At 59.0% G+C, this 24,638-nt stretch overlaps 2 protein-coding genes across 6 annotated transcripts; both read left to right on the forward strand.

Annotated features, from left to right (window-relative positions):
- Nucleotides 1-5,550: 5,550 nt before the first annotated feature.
- On the forward strand, nucleotides 5,551-8,540 carry UXT (ubiquitously expressed prefoldin like chaperone). Of its 3 annotated transcripts, XM_080635744.1 has the most exons (6): nucleotides 5,551-5,642; nucleotides 6,200-6,281; nucleotides 6,805-6,869; nucleotides 7,237-7,344; nucleotides 7,810-7,873; nucleotides 7,958-8,540. In XM_080635744.1, the coding sequence occupies exons 1-6, from the start codon at nucleotides 5,575-5,577 to the stop codon at nucleotides 8,009-8,011; spliced, it is 441 nt and encodes a 146-aa protein (XP_080491870.1). In that variant the 5' UTR covers nucleotides 5,551-5,574; the 3' UTR covers nucleotides 8,012-8,540. The 3 variants fall into 3 exon arrangements, with proteins under 3 accessions (XP_080491870.1, XP_080491871.1, XP_080491872.1); XM_080635745.1 differs by lacking the exon at nucleotides 6,805-6,869 and having other exon boundaries at nucleotides 7,237-7,407; XM_080635746.1 differs by lacking the exon at nucleotides 6,805-6,869.
- An 869-nt stretch (nucleotides 8,541-9,409) lies between these two features.
- On the forward strand, nucleotides 9,410-22,615 carry CDK16 (cyclin dependent kinase 16). 3 transcript variants are annotated; one of them, XM_080635826.1, is made up of 17 exons: nucleotides 9,410-9,546; nucleotides 9,752-9,869; nucleotides 10,871-11,004; nucleotides 12,276-12,386; nucleotides 13,359-13,415; nucleotides 14,483-14,597; nucleotides 14,684-14,778; nucleotides 16,288-16,350; nucleotides 17,516-17,639; nucleotides 18,188-18,308; nucleotides 19,806-19,903; nucleotides 20,269-20,374; nucleotides 20,657-20,699; nucleotides 20,918-21,008; nucleotides 21,668-21,745; nucleotides 21,981-22,028; nucleotides 22,268-22,615. In XM_080635826.1, the coding sequence occupies exons 2-16, from the start codon at nucleotides 9,761-9,763 to the stop codon at nucleotides 22,016-22,018; spliced, it is 1,383 nt and encodes a 460-aa protein (XP_080491952.1). In that variant the 5' UTR covers nucleotides 9,410-9,546; nucleotides 9,752-9,760; the 3' UTR covers nucleotides 22,019-22,028; nucleotides 22,268-22,615. The 3 variants fall into 3 exon arrangements, 2 of the variants coding, with proteins under 2 accessions (XP_080491952.1, XP_080491953.1); XM_080635827.1 differs by having other exon boundaries at nucleotides 10,877-11,004; XR_013958580.1 differs by lacking the exon at nucleotides 20,269-20,374.
- Nucleotides 22,616-24,638: the final 2,023 nt, after the last annotated feature.

Below are 24,638 nucleotides of genomic sequence, written 5' to 3' on the forward strand. Positions count from 1 at the left end.
GAATGGGGTGATTGGGAGGGACTGGGGGGCAGTGGGTGGTAACTGGGATGGAGTGGGAGGGAGCTGGGGTGGATGCTGGGAGGCAATGGGGATGCTGGAATGGGATTGGGGGGCACTGGGAGGTGAAGGGGGGGCACTGGAATGGGATTGGGGGGCTCTGGGAGGGGAAAGGTGTAATTGGGAGGGCCTGGGATGTACTGGGAGGGCCTGGGTGGATGCTGGGGGGCCCTGGGGGGCGCTGGGCAGGGCTCTTGCCCCCCCGCTGACGTTCCCAGTGCTGCCCAGTTTGCCCAGTTGGCGCGGCTGCAGCGGGAGCTGGGCTCCGAGGCCTTTCCCCTGGTCCCACAGCGCTTCTGCAACCGGCCCCATGGACTGGTGAGCACTGGGAAGGGACTGGGGGGCACTGGGAAGGGACTGGGGGGCACTGGGGTGTCACTGGAGGGCACTGGTGTCACTGATGTCATTGGTGTCACCGGGGGGCACTGGTGTCACTGGTGTCATTGGTGTCACCGATGTCACTGGTGTCATTGGTGTCACCAGTGTCACTGGTCTCACTGGTATCACTGGTGTCACTGGTGTCATTGGTATCACTGGTGTCACTGGTGTCACCGATGTCACCGATGTCACTGGTGTCACTGGTATCACCGGTGTCACTGGTGTCATTGGTGTCACTGGTGTCACTGGTGTCATTGGTGTCATTGGTGTCACCGATGTCACTGGTGTCATTGGTGTCACCAGTGTCACTGGTCTCACTGGTATCACTGGTGTCACTGGTGTCACCGATGTCACTGGTGTCACCGGTGTCATTGGTATCACTGGTGTCACTGGTGTCACCGATGTCACTGATGTCACTGGTGTCACTGGTATCACCGGTGTCACTGGTGTCATTGGTGTCACTGGTGTCACTGGTGTCATTGGTGTCATTGGTGTCACTGGTGTCACTGGTGTCATTGGTGTCACCGGTGTCACTGGTGTCACTGGTGTCACTGATGTCACTGGTGTCACCGATGTCACCGATGTCACTGGTGTCACTGGTATCACCGGTGTCACTGGTGTCATTGGTGTCACTGGTGTCACTGGTGTCATTGGTGTCATTGGTGTCACTGGTATCACCGGTGTCACTGGTGTCACTGGTGTCACTGGTGTCACTGGTATCACCGGTGTCACTGGTGTCACTGGTGTCATTGGTGTCATTGGTGTCACCGGTGTCACTGGTGTCATTGGTGTCACCAGTGTCACTGGTCTCACTGGTATCACTGGTGTCACTGGTGTCACTGGTATCACCGGTGTCACTGGTGTCACTGGTGTCACTGGTGTCATTGGTGTCACTGGCCCCCCCCCAGCTCACAGCCCCCACCTTTCCCATGATGGTGACGCTCAGCCCCGCCCCCACTGGGGTGGGCAAGGTGAGGCCCCGCCCCCTCCCTACAAGATCACGCCCCCTCCACGAAGAGGGGGCGTGGTCTATTGGGGGCGTGGTTTGCGATGGGGGGGCAATGGGGGTGGAGCATCAAGCGGGCGTGGCTTGGGGGGCATGGGCGGAGCTTAGGGTGGGAGGGCTCAATGGGGCGTGGCTTCAAATGGGCGTGGTTTGGGTAGTGGGGGGGTGAAGGATGGGGGGGTCAATTGGAGGGCGTGGCCTCGGGTAGCCCCGCCTACGCATGCAGGGGGCGTGGCCTGGAGGGGGCGGGTTCGCCCTAATGGGGGTCCCTATGAAGTGAGCTGATTGGGCAGTTCGAAAGGGGGCGTGGTTGGGGGCGTGGCCACGGGGGTGGGCGGGGGGCGTGGCTGACGCTGTCCCTGCTCCCCATAGGTGCGCGTGGGGTCCCCGGAGGCGCTGGGGGCCGTGGCGGGGGCCATGGGGGAGGCCCGGGCTGGGGCCTTGGTCCATGGGGTGCTGGGGGGGACCCAGCGCCTGCGGGTGCAGAGGATTGGGGACGAGTACAGAGCCCTGCGGTGAGGGGGGGTCATTGGGGATGGGGGGGACATGGGGACATTGGGGGTATTGGGGATGGGGGGGACATGGGGTTCATGGGGACGCAGGAGTCATGGATACATGGGGGGGACATTGGGGATGTGGGGGAGATATGGCAGCATTGGGGGTATCCGGGACGTGGGGGCCATGGGAACATGGGGGTCATGGGGATGCCGTAGTCATGGATACGTGGGGGGACATTGGGGATGTGGGGGGGGATATGGGGGGGCAGGGGGTCATTGGAGACATCAGGGGCTGTGGGGGACAAGTGGGGATAAGGAGGGGGCATTGAGGGGATGTGAATGAAGGGGACATGGAGGGGAATGGGGGGGGCATTGGCACAAGGTGGGGACCTGGGGGGACCCTAGGGACCCCCTGACCTCTGTGACCCCCCCCCAGGTGGTCCGGGGACCCCACAGGAGAGGGGGCTCAGATGGAGTTGGTTGCCCTCAGCCCAAGGTAGGGGGTGAGGGGGCGGGGCTTGTGTTGTGAGGGGCGTGGTTATGGGGGCCATCAATGGGGAGGGGCGTGGCCAATCGTGAGGGGCGTGGCTTGTAAAGGGGGCGTGTCTGTCGTTGAGGTGTTAATGGGGGTGTCTGTGTGGTCAATGAGGGGGTCTATGGAGTCAATAGGGGCTCTATAGGGTCAATGGGGGTTCGATAGGTTCAGTAGGGTCTCTATAGGGTCAATGGAGGCTCTCTGGGGTCAATGGAGTGGGCATGGCTTTTAAAAGGGGGCGTGGTTATGCTAATTAGAGCCAAAGGGTGGTGCTTTGCTGCTTCCATCTAGGGACAAGGAGGCGGGGCCAGGCTGCGGGTGGGCGGGGCATGGACAATCAGGGCGCTGGGCGTGGCCTCCTGAGACCCCGCCCCCTTTTGCAGGCACCGCGGTTGGGTCGATGCCTGCGCCCGCCTCTTTGGGGGCATCGACATCTGTGGGGTGGAGGCGTTGAGGGGCCCCGATGGGCGCGAGCACATTGTGCAGGTGAGCACCGGGGGGGGTTCCCCCCCGTTGTACCCCATATCCGGGTCCTCCAGGGCCCCTTCAATGGGGGTTCCCCCCCTCCTGGACCCCCGCTTGGTTCTGGTCCCCCGCACCCCAGGTTTTAGGGTCCTGGATGCCACTGGTGGGGCCGGGAGCGGCTGAGGACCGAGGCCGCATCGTGGAGCTGGTGCTGAGCAGGATGAGGGCTGAGCTGCCCCGGCCACGGAGCCCTTCCCCTGCGAGGCTGAGGCCTCAGGTAACCCCCAGCGCCCCACAAGTCCCCGCTGTGCCCCACAAGTCCCCATTGAGCTCCAATCCAAGACCCTCCAAGCTGCTCCCTGTGACCCCCAACGCCTACAGGACCCCCCCAAGTCTTCCCCATATGGGGTCCCATGGGGTCCTGACCCACTCCTCCTCCTTCTGCCCCATAGATGTCAGTGACATCCACCCGGACAGCGACCCCCAGCCAGCAGCGACCCCCACCCCAAGGTGAGTGACCCCCCCCCAAACCCCATGGCGGTCCCTAAATAACCAAGGGACACCCCAAAAAGCACCCCGAAATGGGGGGGGTGACCCCCAACATAGTGGCACCCACATAACCCAAAGGCACCCATCGCATCCATGGGACCCTCAAATTGACCCCTTTTAAGCCTTCCCCCCATTGTAAAGAGACCCCATAATTGGGTGTCACCCCATTTGGCCCCGCCCCTTTTGATCCCCTTTAAGCCCCACCCCTTTAAGCCCCGCCCACCTGCGCTCTTTCTTTCCCACCACAGGGGCTCCGCCGCCGTCTGGCCCCGCCCAGCCCCGCCCACAGCCGCAGGGGCAGCCCCGCCCCCCCGGGGGCGTGGCCTCCCAACGCCCCTCCTCGCCTGGCACCGCCCCGCCTCGAGGCCCCGCCCAGCCCCGCCCCCAGACCCCGCCCACTTCCCCACAGCCTCGCCCCCAGACTCCGCCCCCTGCTATGCAGCCCCGCCCTCAAACCCCGCCCACTGCGCAGGCCCGCCCTCAAGCCCCGCCCACCGCGCAGCCCCGCCCTCAAGCCCCGCCCACTTCTCCTCAACCCCGTCCTCAGGCTCCGCCCACTGTGCAGTCACGCCCCCAAGCCCCGCCCACCTCCCCACAGCCCCGCCCTCAAGCCCCATCCACTGCGCAGTCACGTCCTCAGGCTCCGCCCACGTCTCAGTCCCGCCCTCAAGCTCCGCCCACTTCCCCACAGCCCCGCCCCCAAGCCCCGCCCACAACACATCCACGTCCCCAAGCTCCACCCACTTCTCAGCCCCGCCCTCAAGCCCCGCCCACCTCCCCTCAACCCCGCCCCCCGGGACCGCAGGCCCCGCCCACCACGCGTCAGCCCCGCCCCCAAGCCCCGCCCCTTGCCCCCAAACCTGCTCTGGCTCCTAAACCAGGCCCAGCCCAGCCCCCCAGGTAAGTCGGGGGGGAGGCGGATGGGGTGGGCGGGGCCTAAATCTTGGCCCCGCCCCTAACCCCGCCTCTTTCCTCCCCTCCAGCCCCACCCCTGAGCAGGGGGGCCCCGAGGGTCTCCGGTCCCTGCGGCAGAGCTTCGCCTCCCTCTTCACTGACTAAAGGGGGGCTCCATTGCCCCCCATATCCCTCCCTTTATCCCCCCGGTATCCCCCCCGTATCCTCCCCATATCCCCCCTTATATCCCCTATAGAACCTCGGACCGCCCTCTTCCCCCCCCTTGCGTGCCCCAGAAACCCCGCCCCCCCGAGGAGTGTGGGGGGGGGGGCAGTGACGTGATGGTGACGTTTGTGCTCGTGTCCGTGTGTAAGCCCCGCCCACGTTGTAAGCTCCGCCCCCTCCGCTTGGCCACGCCCATCCTCCGCGCCCCGGTGAAGGGGAGGGGGGCAATAAAGGCCCAGAGCTGCTACTGTGTTACTTGATGGGTGCTATGGGGCTGGGAGGCGATGGACCCTATAGGTGTCTTGGACTCTATAGGGAGCCTATTGATGTATATGGGGGGTTTGGACCCTATAGAATGGGGTATCGAGGTATGGATCCTATAGAGCCTGGAGGAGCTATGGACCCTATAGATCACAGTGGACCCTATATAGCCCGAAGGGTGAGCTATGGACCCTATAGAGCATAGGGGACCCTATAAAGCCTGGAGGGGGAGCTATAGACCCTATTGAGCCTATGGGACCCTATAGAGCCTGGAGGGGGCGCTATGGACCCTATAGAGCATAGGGGACCCTATAGAGCCTGGAGGGGGAGCTGTGGACCCTGTAGAGCATAGGGGACCCTATAGAGCCTGCAAGAGGAGCTGTGGACCCTGTAGAGCATAGGGGACCCTATAGAGCCTGCAAGGGGACCTGTGGACCCTATAGAGCATAGGGGCACCTATAGAGCCGGGCCGGGGAGTTATGGAACCTATAGAACATGGGGGGTCCCTATATAGCCAGGCGTAGGGAACCCTATAGATCTTGCAGGGGCCCCTATAGAGCCTACCGTGGTGCCTATAGACCCGGGGTGCAGGGTCCCTTTAAGGAGTGGGGGGGGGGGACACGGGTGACTCCTCCCGCCGCGTCGCGCGGCGATGACGCAACCCCCCTTGGCTCCGCCCCCCGCGGCGCGATGACGTAACGGCGGCGATGGCGGCGGCGGAGAAGGCGCAGCGCTACGAGGCGTTCGTCAGCGACGTCCTGCAGCGCGACCTCCGGTGGGTGACGTCAGCGCGTTGCGGCCACGCCCCCTCACGCCGCCTACACCCCCCTCTTTGCCCCCCTTTGCCCCCCCACTCTCGCCGCTATCGCCACGCCCCCTTCCTTGACCACTCTTCCTCATTGGCCACGCCCCCTGCGCCTCAGCCGCGCCCCTCCTCGTTGTACCCCGCCCACTCTGCCCCGTTGGCCACGCCCCTTTGCTGCGACCACGCCTCCCCGTTGGCCATGCTCATTCATTGGCCACGCCCCCTCCGCCTCGGCCCCGCCTCCACTGGGGTTGGCCACGCCCCCTCATTGTGCCCCGCCCACTCTGTCCGTTGGCCACGCCCCATTGTGATGCCTGTGCCTTCCCATTGGTCACGCCCATTCATTAACCACGCCCCCTTTACAGCAGCCCCGCCCCCTCCACGGGGCTGACAACGCCCCTCCGCGTTGAGTCCCCCCCACTTTGCCCCTTGGCCACGCCCCTTTACCGAGACCACGCCTCCTCATTGGTCACCCCATTCATTGGCCACGCCCCCTTACGTCGTGGCCACGCCCCCTTGGCCTGCAGGCGGGTGCAGGAGCAGCGGGACGGGGTCTTCGAGCAGCAGGCGCAAGTGCTGCAGCTGCGGACAGCCCTGACCCGCCTGCAGGTGCAGGGCCTATGGGGAGGGGGCGGAGTCTATAGGGGAGGGGCCCGGGGGGGTATTGGGACCTATAGGAGCGGGGTATGGGGCAGGATATGGGGTGAAATCGGAGGGGTTGGGGGGTGTTTGAGGATGGAGATAAGGGCTCAAGTGGGGGGGATGTGGGGGTTCAAAGGGGGGGGATATGGGGGGATGCAGAGTTCCAAGGGAGGGATATGGGAGGATGGGGAGGTCCAAGGAGGGGATATGGGGGGATGCGGAGTTCCAAGGGAGGGATAGGGGAGGATGGGGAGGTCCAAGGGGGGGATATGGGGGGATGCGGAGGTCCAAGGGGGCACTTGGGATCCCCTGGACTGACTTTGGGGTTCCCTGTCTGCTCTTCGGGGAGATAAAGGGGTCTTTGGGGCTCTCTTGTTTGGTGATAGGGGCATCATTTGGGGGGCAAGGGAGCGTTTGGGGGTCCCTGGCTGGCCCTGGGGGTGTTTGGGGGGTGCCTGGGTGGGATTTGGGGTGCTGAGACCCTCCCCAGGAGGCAGCCGCCCCCCTGCGGACCCAGGTCGACCTTGGCTGCAACTTCTTTGTCACCGCTGAAGTGTGAGTTGGTGGGGGGGGTACCCCCAAACCCCCCTGGGACCCCCAAACACCCCTGGACCCCCAGCTCCCTCCTTAAGGACTCTCTGGAACCCCAACCCCTCCCCATGACCCCTCCAGGTAACCCCAGATCCCCTCCCATGAGGCAGTGTGGGACCCCATTACCCTCCCATTGAACCCCAAAAGTGCCCTCTATCTCCCTCCCATTGACCACATGATCTCCCCAGGTCCACCCAGGGGACCCCCATGGACTCCATGCCCCCCCCCCATATCCCCAAGCCCCAATACTCCCCTATGGCCCCTCTGGGACCTCTCTTCAGACCCCAAGGTCCCCCCAGTCTCACGGTAACCCCCCCATATCCCCCCCCAGCCCCTCTCCGGAGCGAGTGTTCGTGGCTCTGGGCTATGGGTTCTATGCGGAGCTGACGCTGCCCGAGGCCCTTCGACACCTGGACCGCCGCAGCCGCCTCCTGGAGCAGTAAGACACGGCCCCTATGGGCTGGCCACGCCCCCTCCGCCTTGGCCACGCCCCCTCCAAAAGGTTGCCTCCATAGCCGGGACTTGACCTGCAAGCCACGCCCCCTCCGTATTGACCACGCCTCCTCCATAGCCATGCATTGACCTGCAAGTCACGCCCCCTGTCGAGGCCACGCCCCCTCCAGAAGGCTGCTGTGTGGCCATGCATTAACCTGCAAGCCATGCCCCCCCCCCCCCGAGGCCACGCCCCCTCCGTGTCTATTGGCTGGTGGAAGCCCCGCCCACTATCAGGGCCACGCTCCTAAAAGCCATGCCCACTTGCCATAAACCCCTCCCAAGACCACACCCTAATCTAGCCAGGCCACGCCCACAGCGCCATAAAAGGAAGGCGAGGGTGAGCCCCCCCCACCTTGGCCACACCCACATGGGAGGCTCCACCCCCCCTGAAGCCACGCCCCCCTCCCAGGCTCAGCGAATCCCTGACGCGGGACGGGGCCAAGATCCGGGCTCACATCCGGTTGGTGCTGGAGGTAATGGGAATGCTGGGAGTGGGATGGGCCTCGTTCCCCCCCCCCCCAACCCAGGCCCCCCCTGACTCCTCCCCCCTCCCCCAGGGCCTACGGGAGCTCCAGGGTCTCCAGGACCCCCCCGCAACCTCTGACCCCTGACGTCATCAGGCCACACCCACCACATCCTTCTTAGTACTGCCTGTGTGAACATGGAGTAACGCGTGTGTAACCATGGAATAACATGTGTGTAACTACTGAGTAACACGTGTGTAACCAGAGAGTAACATGTGTAACCATGGAGTAACGTGTGTGTGACCAGAGAGTAACGTGTGTAACTACTGAGTAACACATGTGTAACCATGGAGTAACACGCGTTTAACCATGGAGTAACACGTGTGACTATAGAGTAAAATGTGATCATGGAGTAACACATCTGTAACCATGGTGTAACATGTAATCCCGGAGTAGCGTGTGTAACCATGGAGTAACACATGTGTAACTGCAAAGTAACACATCTGTAACCACGGAGTAACATGCTTGTAACCACGGAGTAGCACATCTGTAACCATGGAGTAACACGTGTGTAACCTCAGAGTAACACGCATGTAAACATGGAGTAACATATATGTAAGCCTGGAGTGATGTATAGATGAAGCTGCAATAAAGCCTGGAGTAATTGAGTGTGTAACCCTGATGTGACATGGAGTAAAGTGCGTGTAAAGTGGAGTAAAGCCTTTGTAAGCCTGGAGTAAGTGTGCAACCGTGCTGTAGCATGTTTAAACCAGGAGTAAAACGTGTGTAAACCCAAGTAGTGAGCATGTCGTGAGCTGTGTAATGCTGGAGTAAAGCACGTGTGAAGATGGAGTAATGTGTGTGCAAGGCTGGAGTAGCAGAGGGGTGAAGGGCATGTGGGCTGTGCAACTCAGTGCATTTAAAGCCAGAGTAAAGCGGGTTTAAACCTGGAGTAAGGCATTGGGAAGTCCATGAGCAATGAGTAAACCCGGAGTAACCAATGAGGATAGATCTCAGGAATGATCCTATTTGGAGTAACCAATGAGCAATGAGTAAACCCTGAATAACCTGTGAGGATTGATCCCAGGGATGATCCTGTTTAGAGTAACCAGTGACCAATGAGTAAACCCTGAGTAACCAATGAGGATCAATCCTAGGGATGATCCTATTGGTAGCTTTGGAGTAACCAATGAACAACGAGTAGACCCTGAGTAACCAATGAGGATCGATCCCAGGGATGATCCTCTTGGGAGTAACCAATGAGCATCTCCAGAGTACCCCCGCTCGCCGGAAAAGGGGCGGAGACTATTTTGGGATGCCCCGCCCCTCCAGCCCCAGTGGGCGGAGCTAGAGGAGAGGCGTGGCTTCCCATTGGTCAACGCGGACGGCCATGGCGGCTGCCTGACGTCATCCCAGCCTGATCCCCATTGGCCCCCGAGCGGGGTGGGCGTGTCCTTCCCCAAGCCCTACCTCCCTCCACCCCTCGCCCCGCCCCTGCGTCCTGACGTCATCCGGCCCCGCCCCTCCCTCCGCCATCTTGCGCCGCCGCCGCCGCTTCTCGCCGCCTCCCGCCGCCGCCCGCCCGGCCCGGCCCGGCCCGGCCCCCCCCGGAGCCGCCCGCGGGGTCGGGCCCGGCCCCGCCATGGCCGAGGACTTCTGGGAGGCCCCGCGCCGCTGAGCCGGTAACGGGAGAAACCCCCCCCCACCTTCACCGATGAACCCCCCCCAACCCTTACTGTGGTATCGCCCTGATGGGGGGGTGGGGGTGCTGAGGAGACCACGCCCCTTTTGGCCTCGCGCATTCTCTTCGGGGGGGGACCCATGTGGTTGGGAGGGGGGGGAAGAAGGAGTTTGGGGTGATCCCGTGTGTGCCCCCGCGCCCCGTAGGGCTCCGCCATGGACCGGATGAAGAAGATCAAGCGGCAGCTGTCGATGACGCTGCGGGGGGGCCGCGCCCCCGAGAAGAGCCTCGGGGAGCCCCGCGATAGCCACGGCAGCGACAGCGGTGAGCGCTGGCCCTTTAAGGGAGGCCACGCCCCCGTAAGGGAGACCACGCCCCTCTGAGAGAAGCCACGCCCCCTTTCGTGTTAACCCCGCCCCTCTAAAAGGGGTGCTTGTCGCTTTAAGAGAGCTGGGATGAGGGGGTTTGGGGGTGCCTGGCCCTTTAAGAGGTTTAAGAGGTGCCTGCCCCTTTAAGAGACCTGAATGAGTGGAGGTTTCTCTCTTCAAGAGAAAGCCCTCTTAAAGGGCCAGGCTAGGATAGGGGTTTGGGGAGTGCATGGCACTTTAAGAGGATGCCTGGCCCTTTAAGGGGGTGGCTGCCCCTTTAAGCCAGCCAGGGTTGGGGATTGAGGGTGTGCCTGTCCCTTTAAGAGACTGGATCGGTGTCTGGCCCTTTAAGAGGGCCACATGAGGGCTTGGGGGGGGGGGGTGTGCCTGTCCCTTTAAGAGCTTGGGGAGGTGCTTGTCCCTTTAAGAGACCTGACTGAGTGGAGGTTCCTGTCCCTTTAAGAGGTAGCCTGTCCCTTTAACGCAGCTGAGGGTGCTGGTTGAGAGGAGGCTGTGCCTGGCCCTTTAAGAGGATGCCTGGCCCTTTAAGAGTGCTGGGGCTTGCACTGGGAGGGTGCCTGCCCCTTTAAGAGCCTGGGGATGTGCTTGGCCCTTTAAGACAGCAGAGAGGGGCTGGGCTTGAGGGGGCAGCTGGCCCTTTAAGAGTCCCTTCTCCTGTGTGTCCCCCCCCACCATGTCCCCATCTGTCCTCATGACCCCCCCCCAATGGGTTCCCATCTGTCCCTGGATCCGGTCCCTGTGTCCCCTCCTGTGTCCCCATCTGTCCCCATGGCCCCCCCTGTGTCCCCCCATCTGTCCCTGCATCCCCTCCATGCCCCCCCATGTCTCCCCCATGGTTGGGGGGGGTCACTGAGGACATGAAGGGGTCCCTGGGGGGGGTTGGGGGTGCCCTTTGGGGATGCCCTGACCCCCCCCTCTTTTTATCCCCCCCCCCAGAGACAGGGGTGGACGAGGGCCGCATGGGCTCGGATGGGGAGAGCGACCCCCCCTCGGGGACCTCCTCGGAGGAGGTGGCGTCCCCGGTGCGCCTGCGCCTGCGCCAGCACCCGGCCCGGCCCGGCTCCTCCGAGGTGGGGATGGGGGATACGGGATGGGGATAGGGATGTGGGATACGGGGTTTGGGATATGGGATAGGGATATGGGGATATGGGATAGGGGATAGGGGATAGGGGATGTGGATATGAGCGTAGGAGATATGGGATATGGGGATGTGGATGTGGGATAGAGATATGGGGTTTGGGATATGGGGATATGGATATGGGATAGGGATAGGGGATATGAGAATATGGGATAGGGATAGGGGATGTGGATATGGGATAGGGATATGGGATATGGAGGTATGGGATTATAGCATATGGGGTATGGGATATGGGGATATTGGATATGGGTATGGGATAATAGATATTGGATATGGGGTATGGAGATATGGGACATGGGGATATGAGGATATGGATATGGGATAGGGGATTTGGGATATGGGATATGGAGTAGGGGATATGGGTATGGGATAGGGCATATTGGATATGGGGATATGGGATATGGGGATGCATATGGGATAGGGGATATGGGGATATGGGTATGGGATAGGGGATATTGGACATGGGGATATGGATATGGGATATGGGGATATGGGATATGGGGATATAAATATAGGGTATGGGACATGGGCATATGGATATGGGATATGAGGATACTGGATATGGCACATGGGGATATGGATATGGGATATGGGGATATTGGATATGGCACATGGGGATATGGATATGGGATATGGGGATATAGGGATATGGGGATGCAGAGATGGGATCTGAGGATAGTGGACTTCAGGATATGGGATGTGGAATACGGGGATGTGGGAGATATGGAATATGGCAATATTGGATATGGGACATGGGGATATGGATATGGGATATGGGGATATTGGGCACGAGGATATGGGATGTGGAATATGGGGACATGGGGATGTGGGGGATATGGGACATGGGGATGTGGATATAGGCTATGGGGATACAGATATGGGATATAGAGGTATAGATACAGGATATGTGGATATACGATATAGGGATATAGATATGGGATATAGGAATATAGGTAGGGGATATGGGGATATGGGGTATTGGATATGGGACATGGGGACACAGGGGCTCCGGGGGCTTGTTGCATCTTGGGGCACGTACGGGGGCTCTGGAGGGGCCCTGGAGGCTCTGGGGGTGTTTTAGGGGCAGGTGGGGGGACCTGGGGGGGTCTTTGTGAGGTGTGGGGTGAATCAGGGGGGCTGCAAGGGGTTTGGGGGGGTCCTGAGGGGGGGTCCCTGATGCCCGCCCCCCCATTGCCCCCCCAGGACATCAACAAGCGCCTGTCGCTGCCGGCTGACACCCGCCTGCCCGAGGGGGGCCTGGACCGGCTGGGGCTGCCGGGGCCCCTGAGCCGCCGCCTGCGCCGCGTCTCCCTGGTGCGTCCCAGTGCGGGCCGGTATAAACCAGTATAGACCAGTATAAACCGGTAGGGACCAATGTGGGCGTGTATAAACCAGTATGGACCCATATGAACTAGTATGGACCCGTATAAACCAGTATGGACCCATATGAACCAGTATGGACCCGTATAAACCAGTATGGACCCATATGAACCAGTATGGACCCGTATAAACCAGTATGGACCCGTATGAACCAGTATGGACCCATATAAACCAGTATGGACCCATATGAACCAGTATGGACCCATATGAACCAGTATGGACCCGTATGAACCAGTATGGACCCGTATAAACCAGTATGGACCCGTATAAACCCATATGGGAGAGTATAAACAATATGGAGCCATATAAACCAGTATGGGGCTGGTATAAACCAATATGGAACCAGTATAAACCAGTATGGACGAGCATAAACTGTTATGGACCCATATAAACCAGTATGGGTTAGTATGAACCGGTATGGGTTAGTATAAAGCAGTATGGGCCAATATAAAGCAGTATGGACCAATGTAAACCAGTATCAACTAGTATAACCCAATATGGGGCAGTATAAACCAGTATTATGGTCTGGTATAAAGTAGTATAGACTCATAGAAAACAGTATGGACTGATACAAACCAGTAGGGACCAGTATAAACTAATAGGGACCCATATAAACCAGTATGGAGCGCTATAAACCAGCATGGGCCAATATACACCAGTAGGGACCGGTATAAACTAGTATGGGCCAACATAACCCGGTATGGTCCAGTCTGGACCAGTATAAACCAGCAGGGAGTGGTAGGAACTAACAGTGACCCCCCCCCCCCAGTGCCTCCCAGTCCCCTCTGGGGGCAGCCCCTCCGCTCGTGCTTGTGCTGGGTCACCCTGGTGCATCCCAGTATGGACCAGTACAAACCAGTATGGACCAGGATGGGGCTCCCAGTGACCGCTCCTTCCTCCCCGCAGTCGGAGATCGGCTTCGGGAAGCTGGAGACCTACGTGAAACTGGACAAACTGGGAGAGGTGAGGGGCAGGGGCCCCCCAATGGTCCCCAATGGCCACCCCCCCCCAGGGGAGCTCTGTGTCCTTGGCTCCCCACATCCCCCTGGTCCCCAATGGCCCCGATGTCACCGCATCCCCCTTATCCCCACCACATCCTCAATGGCCCTGCTGTCCCCATGTCCCCACATCCCCCTTGTCCCCAATATCCTCATGTCTCCAGTGTCCCTATGGCCCTCACATCCCTCTTGTTCCCACTGTTCCCATTCCCCTCCTTGCCCCCAGTGTCCCAATGTCCCCAATGGCACCACATCCCCCTTGTCCCCACCACATCCTCAATGGCCCTGATGTGCCCTTGTGCCCCCATGACCCCAACATCCCTGATGTCCCCCTTGTCCCCAGTGTCCCCCAGTGTCCCTGATATCACCACATCCCCCTTGTCCCCTATGGCCTTGACGTCCCCATGTCCCCCATGTTCCCAACATCCCTGATGTCTCCCTGTCCATCCCCACCATCCCCAGTGGCACCACATCCCCCTTGTCCCAACCACATCCCCAATGTCCCTGATGTCACCACATCCCCCTTGTCCTCAATGTCCCCAGTGTCCCCAATGGCCCCACATCTCCCTTGTCCCCAGTGTGCCTGCTGTCCCCTCCTTGTCCCCAATGGCCCTGATGTCCCCCATGTCCCCACATCCCCAACGTCCCCCCCATGTCCCCAATGTCCCCACATCCCCCATGTCCCCCCAACGTCCCTCATGTCCCCAATGTCCCCACATCCCCAATGTCCCCTCCATGTCCCCAATGTCCCCACATCCCCCATGTCCCCCCAACATCCCTCATGTCCCCAATGTCCCCACATCCCCAATGTCCCCTCCATGTCCCCAATGTCCCCACATCCCCCATGTCCCCCCAACATCCCCCATGTCCCCGATGTCCCCAATGGCCCCACATCACCAATGTCCCCCTAACGTCCCCCATGTCCCCAATGTCCCCGCATCCCCCATGTCCCCCCAACATCCCCCGTGTCCCTGATGTCCCCAATGTCCCCAATGGCCCCACATCCCCCATGTCCCCGCTCTCTCCCCGCAGGGCACCTACGCCACGGTGTACAAGGGCCGCAGCAAACTCACCGAGAACCTGGTGGCGCTGAAGGAAATCCGCCTGGAGCACGAGGAGGGGGCCCCGTGCACGGCCATTCGCGAGGGTGAGCCCGGGGCACCGGGGGGGGGGCCGGGGGGGGGACAGGACCTGGGCCTCGTTGTCACCGGGTACCCCCCCCCCCCCCCGCAGTGTCCCTGCTGCGGGACCTCAAACACGCCAACGTGGTGACGCTGCACGACATCGTCCACACGCCCCAGTGCCTCACGCTCGTCTTTGAGTACCTGGTGAGCACCCAAACCCAGCCCTTCTGCACCCAAACCGGGCCCTTCTGCGCCCAAACCCGGCCCTTCTGCACCCAAACCCAGCCCATCTGCACCCAAACCCGGCCCTTCTGCACCCAAACCCGGCCCTTCCGCACCCAAACCCGGCCCTTCTGCACCCAAACCCGGCCCTTCTGCACCCAAACCCGGCCCTTCTGCACCCAAACCCGGCCCTTCTGCGCCCAAACCCGGCCCTTCTGCGCCCAAACCCGGCCCTTCTGCGCCCAAACCCGGCCCTTCTGCACCCAAACCCGGCCCTTCTGCACCCAAACCCAGCCCTTCTGCGCCCAAACCCGGCCCTTCTGCACCCAAACCCGGCCCTTCTGCACCCAAACCCGGCCCTTCTGCGCCCAAACCCGGCCCTTCTGCGCCCAAACCCGGCCCTTCTGCACCCAAACCCGGCCCTTCTGCGCCCAAACCCGGCCCTTCTGTACCCAAACCCGGCCCTTCTGCGCCCAAACCCGGCCCTTCTGCGCCCAAACCCGGCCCTTCTGCACCCAAACCCGGCCCATCTGCACCCAAACCCAGCCCATCTGCACCCAAACCCGGCCCTTCTGCACCCAAACCCGGCCCATCTGCACCCAAACCCAGCCCATCTGCGCCCAAACCCGGCCCTTCTGCACCCAAACCGGGCCCTTCTGCACCCAAACCGGGCCCTTCTGCACCCAAACCCGACCCTTCTGCACCCAAACCGGGCCCTTCTGCGCCCAAACCCGACCCTTCTGCACCCAAACCCGGCCCTTCTGCGCCCAAACCCGGCCCTTCTGCACCCAAACCCGGCCCTTCTGCGCCCAAACCCGGCCCTTCTGTACCCAAACCCGGCCCTTCTGCGCCCAAACCCGGCCCTTCTGCGCCCAAACCCGGCCCTTCTGCACCCAAACCCGGCCCTTCTGCACCCAAACCCAGCCCTTCTGCACCCAAACCCGGCCCTTCTGCACCCAAACCCGGCCCTTCTGTACCCAAACCGGGCCCTTCTGCACCCAAACCCGGCCCTTCTGCGCCCAAACCCGGCCCTTCTGCGCCCAAACCCGGCCCTTCTGTACCCAAACCCGGCCCTTCTGCGCCCAAACCCGGCCCTTCTGTACCCAAACCCGGCCCTTCTGCACCCAAACCCAGCCCTTTTGCGCCCAAACCCGGCCCTTCTGCACCCAAACCCAGCCCTTCTGCACCCAAACCCGGCCCTTCTGCACCCAAACCCGGCCCTTCTGCACCCAAACCCAGCCCTTCTGCACCCAAACCCGGCCCTTCTGCACCCAAACCCGGCCCATCTGCACCCAAAACCCGCATGGGACCCCAAAACCCCCTTCCTGCACCCCAGAAGCCCCTCCTGGCCCCCCACAGCCTCCCAAGGCCCCCCATAACCCTCTCAAATCCCCCATGGACCCCCCCAAATGCCTTCCCCTGGCTTCAGGGGTGCCCCCCCCATCCCCATGCCCTTTTTGGGGTCCCTCCCATCCTGTCCCCCCCATTCAGGACCGGGACCTCAAGCAGTACCTGGATGACTGCGGCAGCGTCATCAGCATGCACAACGTCAAGGTGGGTGCAAGGGGGGTGTAAAGGGGGTGTAAAGGGGGTCTGGGTATGTAAAGGAGTGCAGTGGGTGTGCAAGGGGTGTGTAAAGAGGCACATGAAGGGGTCTGGGGTGTGCAAGGGGTACAATGGGGGGTACAATGGGTACAATGGGGTGTACAAGGGGTACAATGGGAGGTACAATGGGTACAATGGGAGGTACAAGGGGTACAATGGGAGGTACAATGGGTACAATGGGGTGTGCAAGGGGTACAATGGGGGGTACAAGGGGTACAATGGGGTGTGCAAGGGGTACAATGGGGGGTACAGTGGGTACAATGGGGTGTGCAAGGGGTACAATGGGGGGTACAGTGGGTACAATGGGGTGTGCAAGGGGTACAATGGGGGGTACAGTGGGTACAATGGGGTGTGCAAGGGGTACAGTGGGGTGTGCAAGGGGTACAATGGGGTGTGCAAGGGGTACAATGGGGGGTACAAGGGGTACAATGGGGTGTGCAAGGGGTACAATGGGGGGTACAGTGGGGTGTGCAAGGGGTACAATGGGGGGTACAAGGGGTACAATGGGGGGTACAATGGGTACAATGGGGTGTGCAAGGGGTACAATGGGGGGTACAATGGGGGGTACAATGGGTACAATGGGGTGTGCAAGGGGTACAATGGGGGGTACAAGGGGTACAATGGGGTGTGCAAGGGGTACAATGGGGGGTACAGTGGGGTGTGCAAGGGGTACAATGGGGTGTGCAAGGGGTACAATGGGAGGTACAGTGGGGTGTGCAAGGGGTACAATGGGGGGTACAAGGGGTACAATGGGGGGTACAATGGGTACAATGGGGTGTGCAAGGGGTACAATGGGGGGTACAAGGGGTACAATGGGGTGTGCAAGGGGTACAATGGGGGGTACAGTGGGGTGTGCAAGGGGTACAATGGGGGGTACAAGGGGTACAATGGGGGGTACAATGGGTACAATGGGGTGTGCAAGGGGTACAATGGGGGGTACAAGGGGTACAATGGGGTGTGCAAGGGGTACAATGGGGGGTACAGTGGGGTGTGCAAGGGGTACAATGGGGTGTGCAAGGGGTACAATGGGGGGTACAATGGGTACAATGGGGTGTGCAAGGGGTACAATGGGGTGTGCAATGAGTGTGTGAGGCTCTGCTTGGGGGGGGGGCAGCTCTTCCTCTTCCAGCTCCTGCGGGGCCTGGCTTTCTGCCACCGGCACAAGGTGCTGCACCGCGACCTCAAGCCCCAGAACCTCCTGCTCAGCCGGCGCGGGGACCTCAAACTGGCGGATTTCGGTCAGGGGGACCCCAAACCCCCCCCAAAACCCCCCAAAACCCCCCAAAATTACCCCAAACCACCCCTAAACCCCCCAAACCCCACCCTGGAACCCCTAAACCCACCCTGGGACCCCCATTTCCCTCCCCAGGACCCCCTTGAGACCCCAAAATCTCCTTCCTGCACCCCAAAACACCCTCCTTGGACCCTAAACCAACCTGCCCCAAAGATCCCCTTAGGGACCCCTTTGCCCCCAGGACCCCCCTGGGGACCCCTTTGGACCCCCAAATACCCCACAAGATCCCATTTACCCCCCCCAGAGACCCCTATTGCCCCCCAGAACCACAGTTTCCCCTTCTTAGGGATGTCCATTACCCCCCTAAAGACCCCCGTTTCCTACCAGGACCCACTTGGGGACCCCAATTACCCCCCTAGACTCAAATTGGCACCCCCAGGGATCCCAATTACCCCCCCCAGAACCCCTTTGGGACCCCAATTACCCCCCCCCCCCAGGACCCCATTTCCCCCCCTCCAGGGACCTCCCCAAACCCCTTCTCCACCCCCTTAGGCTTGGCTCGGGCTAAATCCATCCCAACCAAGACCTATTCCAACGAGGTGGTGACGCTCTGGTACCGGCCTCCCGATATCCTGCTGGGCTCCACGGAGTATTCCACCCAGATCGACATGTGGTGAGTGCACGAGGGCCTGGGATGAGGATCCGGAGCTTGGGATGAGGATGCCCATAGGGATCCGTGCCTTGCATGAGGACCTGGACCACAGAGAGGGGGTTCCCAGGGTGGGGATGGGGATGCTTTGGGCCTTGCACGAGGAGCTGGAGCCTTGGGTGAGGATGCCAAGAGGGATCTATTTCGTATGGGTATGTGTACGTATGCACATACATGTCTATGTATGTGCGCATATATGATGTGTATGCATATATATAGTATATACATGCGTATAATGTGTGTGTGTGTTATCGTACACGTACGTATATACGTATGTTTATATATAGGCACACATATATATATCTGTGTACATTCGTGTGTATCTATGTGTATATATATATACACACATGTACATATATATATGTATATATATATAGCTGTATATATATATGTAGCTATATACATATGTATATATATCTATATACAGTAGATTGCTACTGGAATATACATACGTGTGTGTATATTTATGTATATACGTATGTATGTGTATATGTATTTGTATACAGTAGATCCCTATTGGGATATACATATGCATGCATATGCATACATATATATATGTATATATATTTAATAGATTCATGTTGGGATATACGTATATATGTGCGTATGTGTTTATATACATATATATTTGTATTTACATATCTGTATGCAGTAGATCTATATTGGGATATACATACGTGTGTGTGTATATATGTGTGTATGTGTATCTATAGTATAGATATGTATATAGATATGTATATATATGTGTGTATATATAGATATTTATAGATATGTATGTAACGTATAGATATGTTTATATATATCTATATGCAATAGATCCCTATGGGCATATACATGTATGTATGTGTGCATATATATCTTTGTATACTTATATATATGTATATGTATCTGTATACAATAGATCTATATATATTTTTATGGTGATATACATACACACGTGTGTGTATGTATATTTATCTGTATGTATATATGACTGTATCCACAATACATTTCTATGTGGATATACATGTATATGTGTGTGTATATATATCTAAATGCATATATATGTATACGTATCTACGTACAATAGATTTCCATTGGCATATACATATCTATATGTGTGTGTATATAGATCTATATGCATAGATATGTGTATATATGTATATACAATAGATCCCTATTGGGATATATGTATAGGGGTGTGTATATAAATCTATATGCATGTATATGTGTATATATCCATATACAACAGATTTGTATTGGGATATCCATATAGACGTGTGTATATGTATCTATACGCATATAGAGGTATATATATCCATATACAATAGATTTCTGTTGGAATACCCGTATATCTGCGTGTGTCCATATACATCTATAAGCAAATATATATGTGCATATGCCTATACGCAATAGATCCCTACTGGGATATCCATGTGTACCTCTCCATGCTGTCCCTATGTCCTCGGACGGGCGTCGCAGGGGTGTGGGCTGCATCTTCTCGGAGATGGTGACGGGGCGGCCGCTGTTCCCAGGCTCCACCGTGGAGGAGCAGCTTCACTTCATCTTCCGCCTGCTCGGTACAGGGGGGGCCCAGCCAGGGGCCAGGGGGGGCACCGATGGGGTTTGGGGTGAAAAAAGGGGGTTTCGGGTAAAGAAAGGTGGGGGGGTGGTGTTGGAAATGAAGGGATTTGGGGCAAGTTTGGGGGCAATTTGAAGAGGTTTTGGGGGGATTCAGGGCGAAATTGGGGGTTTATAGAGGAAATGGAGGGGTTTGGGGGGGGATCTGGGGAGAGATTGGAAGTTTTTGGGAAAATCCAAAGGATTTTCGGACATTAAAGGGGTTTTGGGGTGAATAAAGGGGATTTGGGGCATACAAAGAGATTTGGGGTCCCAGAGGGGGTTTGGGGTCCTCTTCCTTACCCCCCCTCCCCATTCCACACAGGGACCCCAACGGAGGAGACGTGGCCAGGGATTGGGGCCAACGCCGAGTTCCGGGCCCACAAGTACCCCCCGTACCCCCCCGAGGGGCTGCTGCACCACGCGCCACGGTCTGCCCCATGGAGGGGTTGCTGCTGCCCCATAGCAGGGGGAAGGTGGTCCTTAGTGGGGAGGGGTTTGCCCCATAGGCAGAGGAAGTTGCCCCATAAGAGGGTATCTATCCCACGGGGGTGGCTCTGCCCCATAGCAAAGATTGGGGTGTGGGTATGTGCCCCATAGGGGATGGGTCTGCCCCATAGCAGAGGTTAGGGTGTGGGTATCTGCCCCATAGGGGGTGGCTCTGCCCCATAGCAGGAACTAGGGTGTATCTGAATTCCCCTTTTCCCCCCCAGGCTGGACCAGGATGGTGCTGACCTGCTGGGGCAGCTGCTGCAGGTGAGGGGTGGGGGGCGTGGCCACCCTTAGTACCGCCCCTTTCCCCATAAGCTCCGCCCCCTTAACAACACCCCCTTCCCCAAACCCCTCCTTCATGGGGGCGGAGCTTCCCCCCTGCATGGACCCAACCATTGCATGCTGGGGGTGGGGGGATAAGGGGGCGGAGCTTTGTGAGGCCACGCCCACAAGAGGGCGTGTCCTGACGGGGTGGGGGGCAGTTCGAGGGGCGGCGGCGGCTGCCGGCGGCTGAGGCCATGGCGCATCCGTTCTTCGCCTGCCTGGGGCCCCGCGTCACCACCCTGCCCGACAGTGAGTGGTTGGGTCGGGGGGGGGGCGGGGCTTAAAGGAGGCGGGGCCTGAAGTGGGAAGGGTTCAATGGGGGTTGGGGGGGGGGCTTGGGGGGGCGTGGCTTCGGGGTAGGGGAAACTGGGCGGGGGTCTAAGGGCATAAAGGGGGCGTGGCTTAAAGGAGGCGGGGCTTACAGTGGGAAGGGTTCAATGGGGGTTGTGGGAGTGGCGTTGGGAGGCGGGGCTTTGATTGGGCAGTGCCCATTGGGTTTAAGTGGGGTTGTGGGTGGGGCTTCACGGGGGGCGTGGCTTCGAGGGCGAGGCCTTCCAGGTGCATGGCTTTGATTGGGCGATGTGCAATGGCTTGAAGTGGGAGGAGTTTAAGTGGGCTTGTGGGAGGAGCTTACAGGGGGCGGGGCTTAGAACGGGCGGGGTTTAGAGGGGTGTGACAGCAGCTGACAGGGGGCGGGACTTAATGGGGTGGGACTTAAGGGGCGGGGCTTGGTGGGGGCGTGGCCTGTATAGGTGCAGTCTTGGCGCAGGGGAAGGATCCCATTGGTCAGGCTGGGGAGCATTGGGTGGGGCTTAAGTGTGGGTGGGAGGGGCCTGGGAGGAGAGTTCCTGGGGAGGCGGGGCTTGTGTTGGCCACGCCCTTTATGCAAATCACCCGCCCCCATGCAGCCACCTCCATCTTCGCGCTGAAGGAGATCCAGCTGCAGAAGGAGCCGGGGCTGCGCTCGGCCACGCTGCCCCCCCCAGGTCAGCACCCCCAAAATGGGGACCCCCTCCAAACCCCCGACCCCCCCTGCCCCTCAGCATCCAGGACCCGTCCAAAACTGGATCCCTGCCTCCCAACTTTCAGGTCCCCCCCCAAAATCCAGGGACCCCCTAAAACTACACACACACACACACACCCACACCCCATTTTGGGGGGATCCTTTGGGATTCTCCCTATTTTGGGGGTTTCCCCTGACCCCCCTTTTATTCCCCACAGGTTCCTCTGCCTTCCGGGTGCTTGACACTGAGTTCTGACCCTGAGCAGGTAAGGGACCCCCAACATCAGGATGCCCCCCCCCTCCATGGGCCCCCCAAGAGATCCCCATCAAAACTGGGGTGCAACCCCCCAAAAAGGAAGAAGATTCCCCAATAATGGGGAAACAGCCCCAAAAACAAGCCCCCCCCCCCCGAGTGGGGGGAGCCCTAAAATGGGGGGGGACTCTCTAAGGGGGGGCTGGAATTAGGTTTTAAGGGCCCCCCCTTAACCCTTTCTTCTCCCCCCAGCCCTCGGATCGCTGCTGCAACGCCCTGGGACTCCCCCAGCACTGGGGGGGGGTGGGGATGCCCCCAAAGCTTGGGCAAATCTGCTCCAAACTGGGGGAGGGAACCCCCAAAATGGATTGGGGGGGCACCCTAGAACTAAAGGGGGATCCCCCCGAAGTGTTACTATGCCCCCCCCGCGAAGAGCTGCTGCTGGATTTAGGGGGGGATCCCATGGGACCCCTTGTAATAGGGAGCCCCCCCCATCCTATTTTTTGGGGGGGGTCCCTTGATTTTGGGGCTCCCCCTCCCCGATTTCCTTCGAGTTTTATTTTTTCAAGGCAATATTATAAAGAAGAGTCTATATTGGGCCCCCTCCCCCAGGGTGGGGGCTTTGGAGGTGGGGGCTACAATGGGGGCAGTTTTGGGGGGGGGGTGTCCCCTTCTGAGCTTCCTCTGAGGTTACTCACACTTTACTCCAGGGTTACTTGGGGGGGGGTCTTCACCTCCTGGGGGAGGTCCCTTTGGCTTGGGGGGGGGGGCTTGGTCCATGGTTACTCCCACGTTACTACAGGGTTACTCAGGCCCTACTTGCCCTTTACACCAGGGCAGCTGTGGGGCCGCTCCTGCCCTGTTCCAGCCTTACTCAGCCCTTGCTCCCTTGCTATTGGCTTCTACTCCTTGGTTACTCAGTCACTACTCAGCATGGGGCTGCACCTTCCCCTTTGATGCTCAGGGGCTTACTCTGAGCTTACTCACACCTTACCTTAGGGTTATGCAGTGATTTATTGCTCTTCAGAACCTAGGGTTACCCATTTTGGGGGGTGGGGGGGGCTTGCCCTGAGTTTACTCAGCCTTTACGTTGAGCTCATTTGCTCCTGGTCAGGGTTACCCATGGGGGGCCTTACTCTGGGTTTACTCAGCTCTGCCTTTGGGGTGATTTGGTGCTTTATTGATGCCCCTTTCCCTTCTCCACCCCTTTCCTTGGCCTTTACTCTGCTTTTACTCAGCCTTGCTTCTCCCATCACTTGTCCAGCTCCTTGGCACAGCCTTTACTCAGCCTTTACTCAGAGCTTTCTCAGCCTTCTCCTGCTCAATAGTCCCTACTTACGGCTTTAATCCCAGGTTGTCTTTCTCAAAGCCCTACTCCAGTGTTACACAAACCCCATCTTACTCAGTGAGGAGTTCCTCTCGACACTGACGTGCTCCGTACTCAGAAGTGGGACTCAGGAGGCTCTTAGGCCTTACTCAGAGGTTACTAAGGCCTTAGGGGGCCAGCCCTAGAGGGCTTTTAGGGTCACACAATGGCACCTTCTTTGCTACTACGCAGTGATACAAAGCCCCCCTCTTGCTTACTCAGCCCCTTCTTTTGCTCGCCTTGCACGACTTACTCAGACTTTACACCATTGCCTCGTGCCATGTCTTTATCCGAGCCCTTTCTCCAAGGATACTCCATGGATACACGCACTTTGCTTTGCTTCTTTACTCCGAGCAAGGTACTCTCTCCCCCCAGTGCGTGTTCAGCCCATTGGGGGTTCACAGTGCTTACTCCAAGGTTACTCAGCCCTTACTTTGGTCCCTTGGAGTTACTGCATGTTCTTGATGCTGAAGTTACTCAGCCACTACTGCAGGTCACAGCTCCCACTGGGGTTATCCAATACACTGATGGGTGGAATACTCCTTACTCCCAGGTTACTACATACCCTATGGCCACACAAGCATTACTCCAAGCTAGGGTTACTGTCATATTACTCTGGGGTTACTCACCCATCACCCCAATGCAGGGCGCTTCTCTGGGGTTCCAGTGGGTGCCAATGGCACCCTTCAGGGTTGCTCACAGGAGGGTTGTTACTCCAGGGTTACTCATTGGTTGTTGGAGGGTTGTTCTTGGTTGGTGGAGGGTTGTTACTCACTGGTTGTTACTCGAGGGTTACTCATAGGCCATTGGAGCATGTTACTCCAGGGTTACTCACTGGTTGTTGGGAGGGTCGTTACTCCGGGTTTACTCACCCATCACCCCAATGCAGGGCGCTACTTTGGAGTTACAATGGGTGCCAATGGCACCCTTCACAGTTAACACACGGCTTGCTGGAGGGTTGTCACTCCAGGGTTTCTCCCATTCCACGCCGGGGTGACACCCTTTGAGCTTAGAGACACCCCAAGGCCCCATTCCAGCCTTAAGCATGGGGTTACTCTGGGTTTACTCACACTTTACTCCGAGGTTACTCACACCTGGCACATCCAGCACCGCTCAGGATTGGCCCTATCCCCCCCCATCCCCACGGGTCCCTATACGTACCCTGTGTGTAAATATGTACATAAGGGAGCGGGGTTTTTTACATGCAGCATGAGACCCTCGAGGGCTCGGCCCCTATAGCACCCATGGGGGGGGGCA

This window comes from Psittacula echo (genome assembly GCF_963264785.1).
Source record: "Psittacula echo genome assembly, chromosome: 28".
Classification (NCBI taxonomy): Eukaryota; Metazoa; Chordata; class Aves; order Psittaciformes; family Psittacidae; genus Psittacula; species Psittacula echo.

What these genes read in the sequence shown, in the direction of transcription:
- UXT (XM_080635744.1), top strand. Translation starts at nt 5,575, where the DNA reads ATGGCGGCGGCGGAGAAGGCGCAGCGCTACGAGGCGTTCGTCAGCGAC. An exon ending in GTCCTGCAGCGCGACCTCCG is followed by an intron (nt 5,643 to 6,199) that starts GTGGGTGACGTC and finishes CTTGGCCTGCAG; the next exon opens with GCGGGTGCAGGAGCAGCGGG. An exon ending in TTCTTTGTCACCGCTGAAGT is followed by an intron (nt 6,870 to 7,236) that starts GTGAGTTGGTGG and finishes ATCCCCCCCCAG; the next exon opens with CCCCTCTCCGGAGCGAGTGT.
- CDK16 (XM_080635826.1), top strand. Translation starts at nt 9,761, where the DNA reads ATGGACCGGATGAAGAAGATCAAGCGGCAGCTGTCGATGACGCTGCGG. An exon ending in GCCTGCGCCGCGTCTCCCTG is followed by an intron (nt 12,387 to 13,358) that starts GTGCGTCCCAGT and finishes TCCTCCCCGCAG; the next exon opens with TCGGAGATCGGCTTCGGGAA. An exon ending in GGCCACGCTGCCCCCCCCAG is followed by an intron (nt 21,746 to 21,980) that starts GTCAGCACCCCC and finishes TATTCCCCACAG; the next exon opens with GTTCCTCTGCCTTCCGGGTG.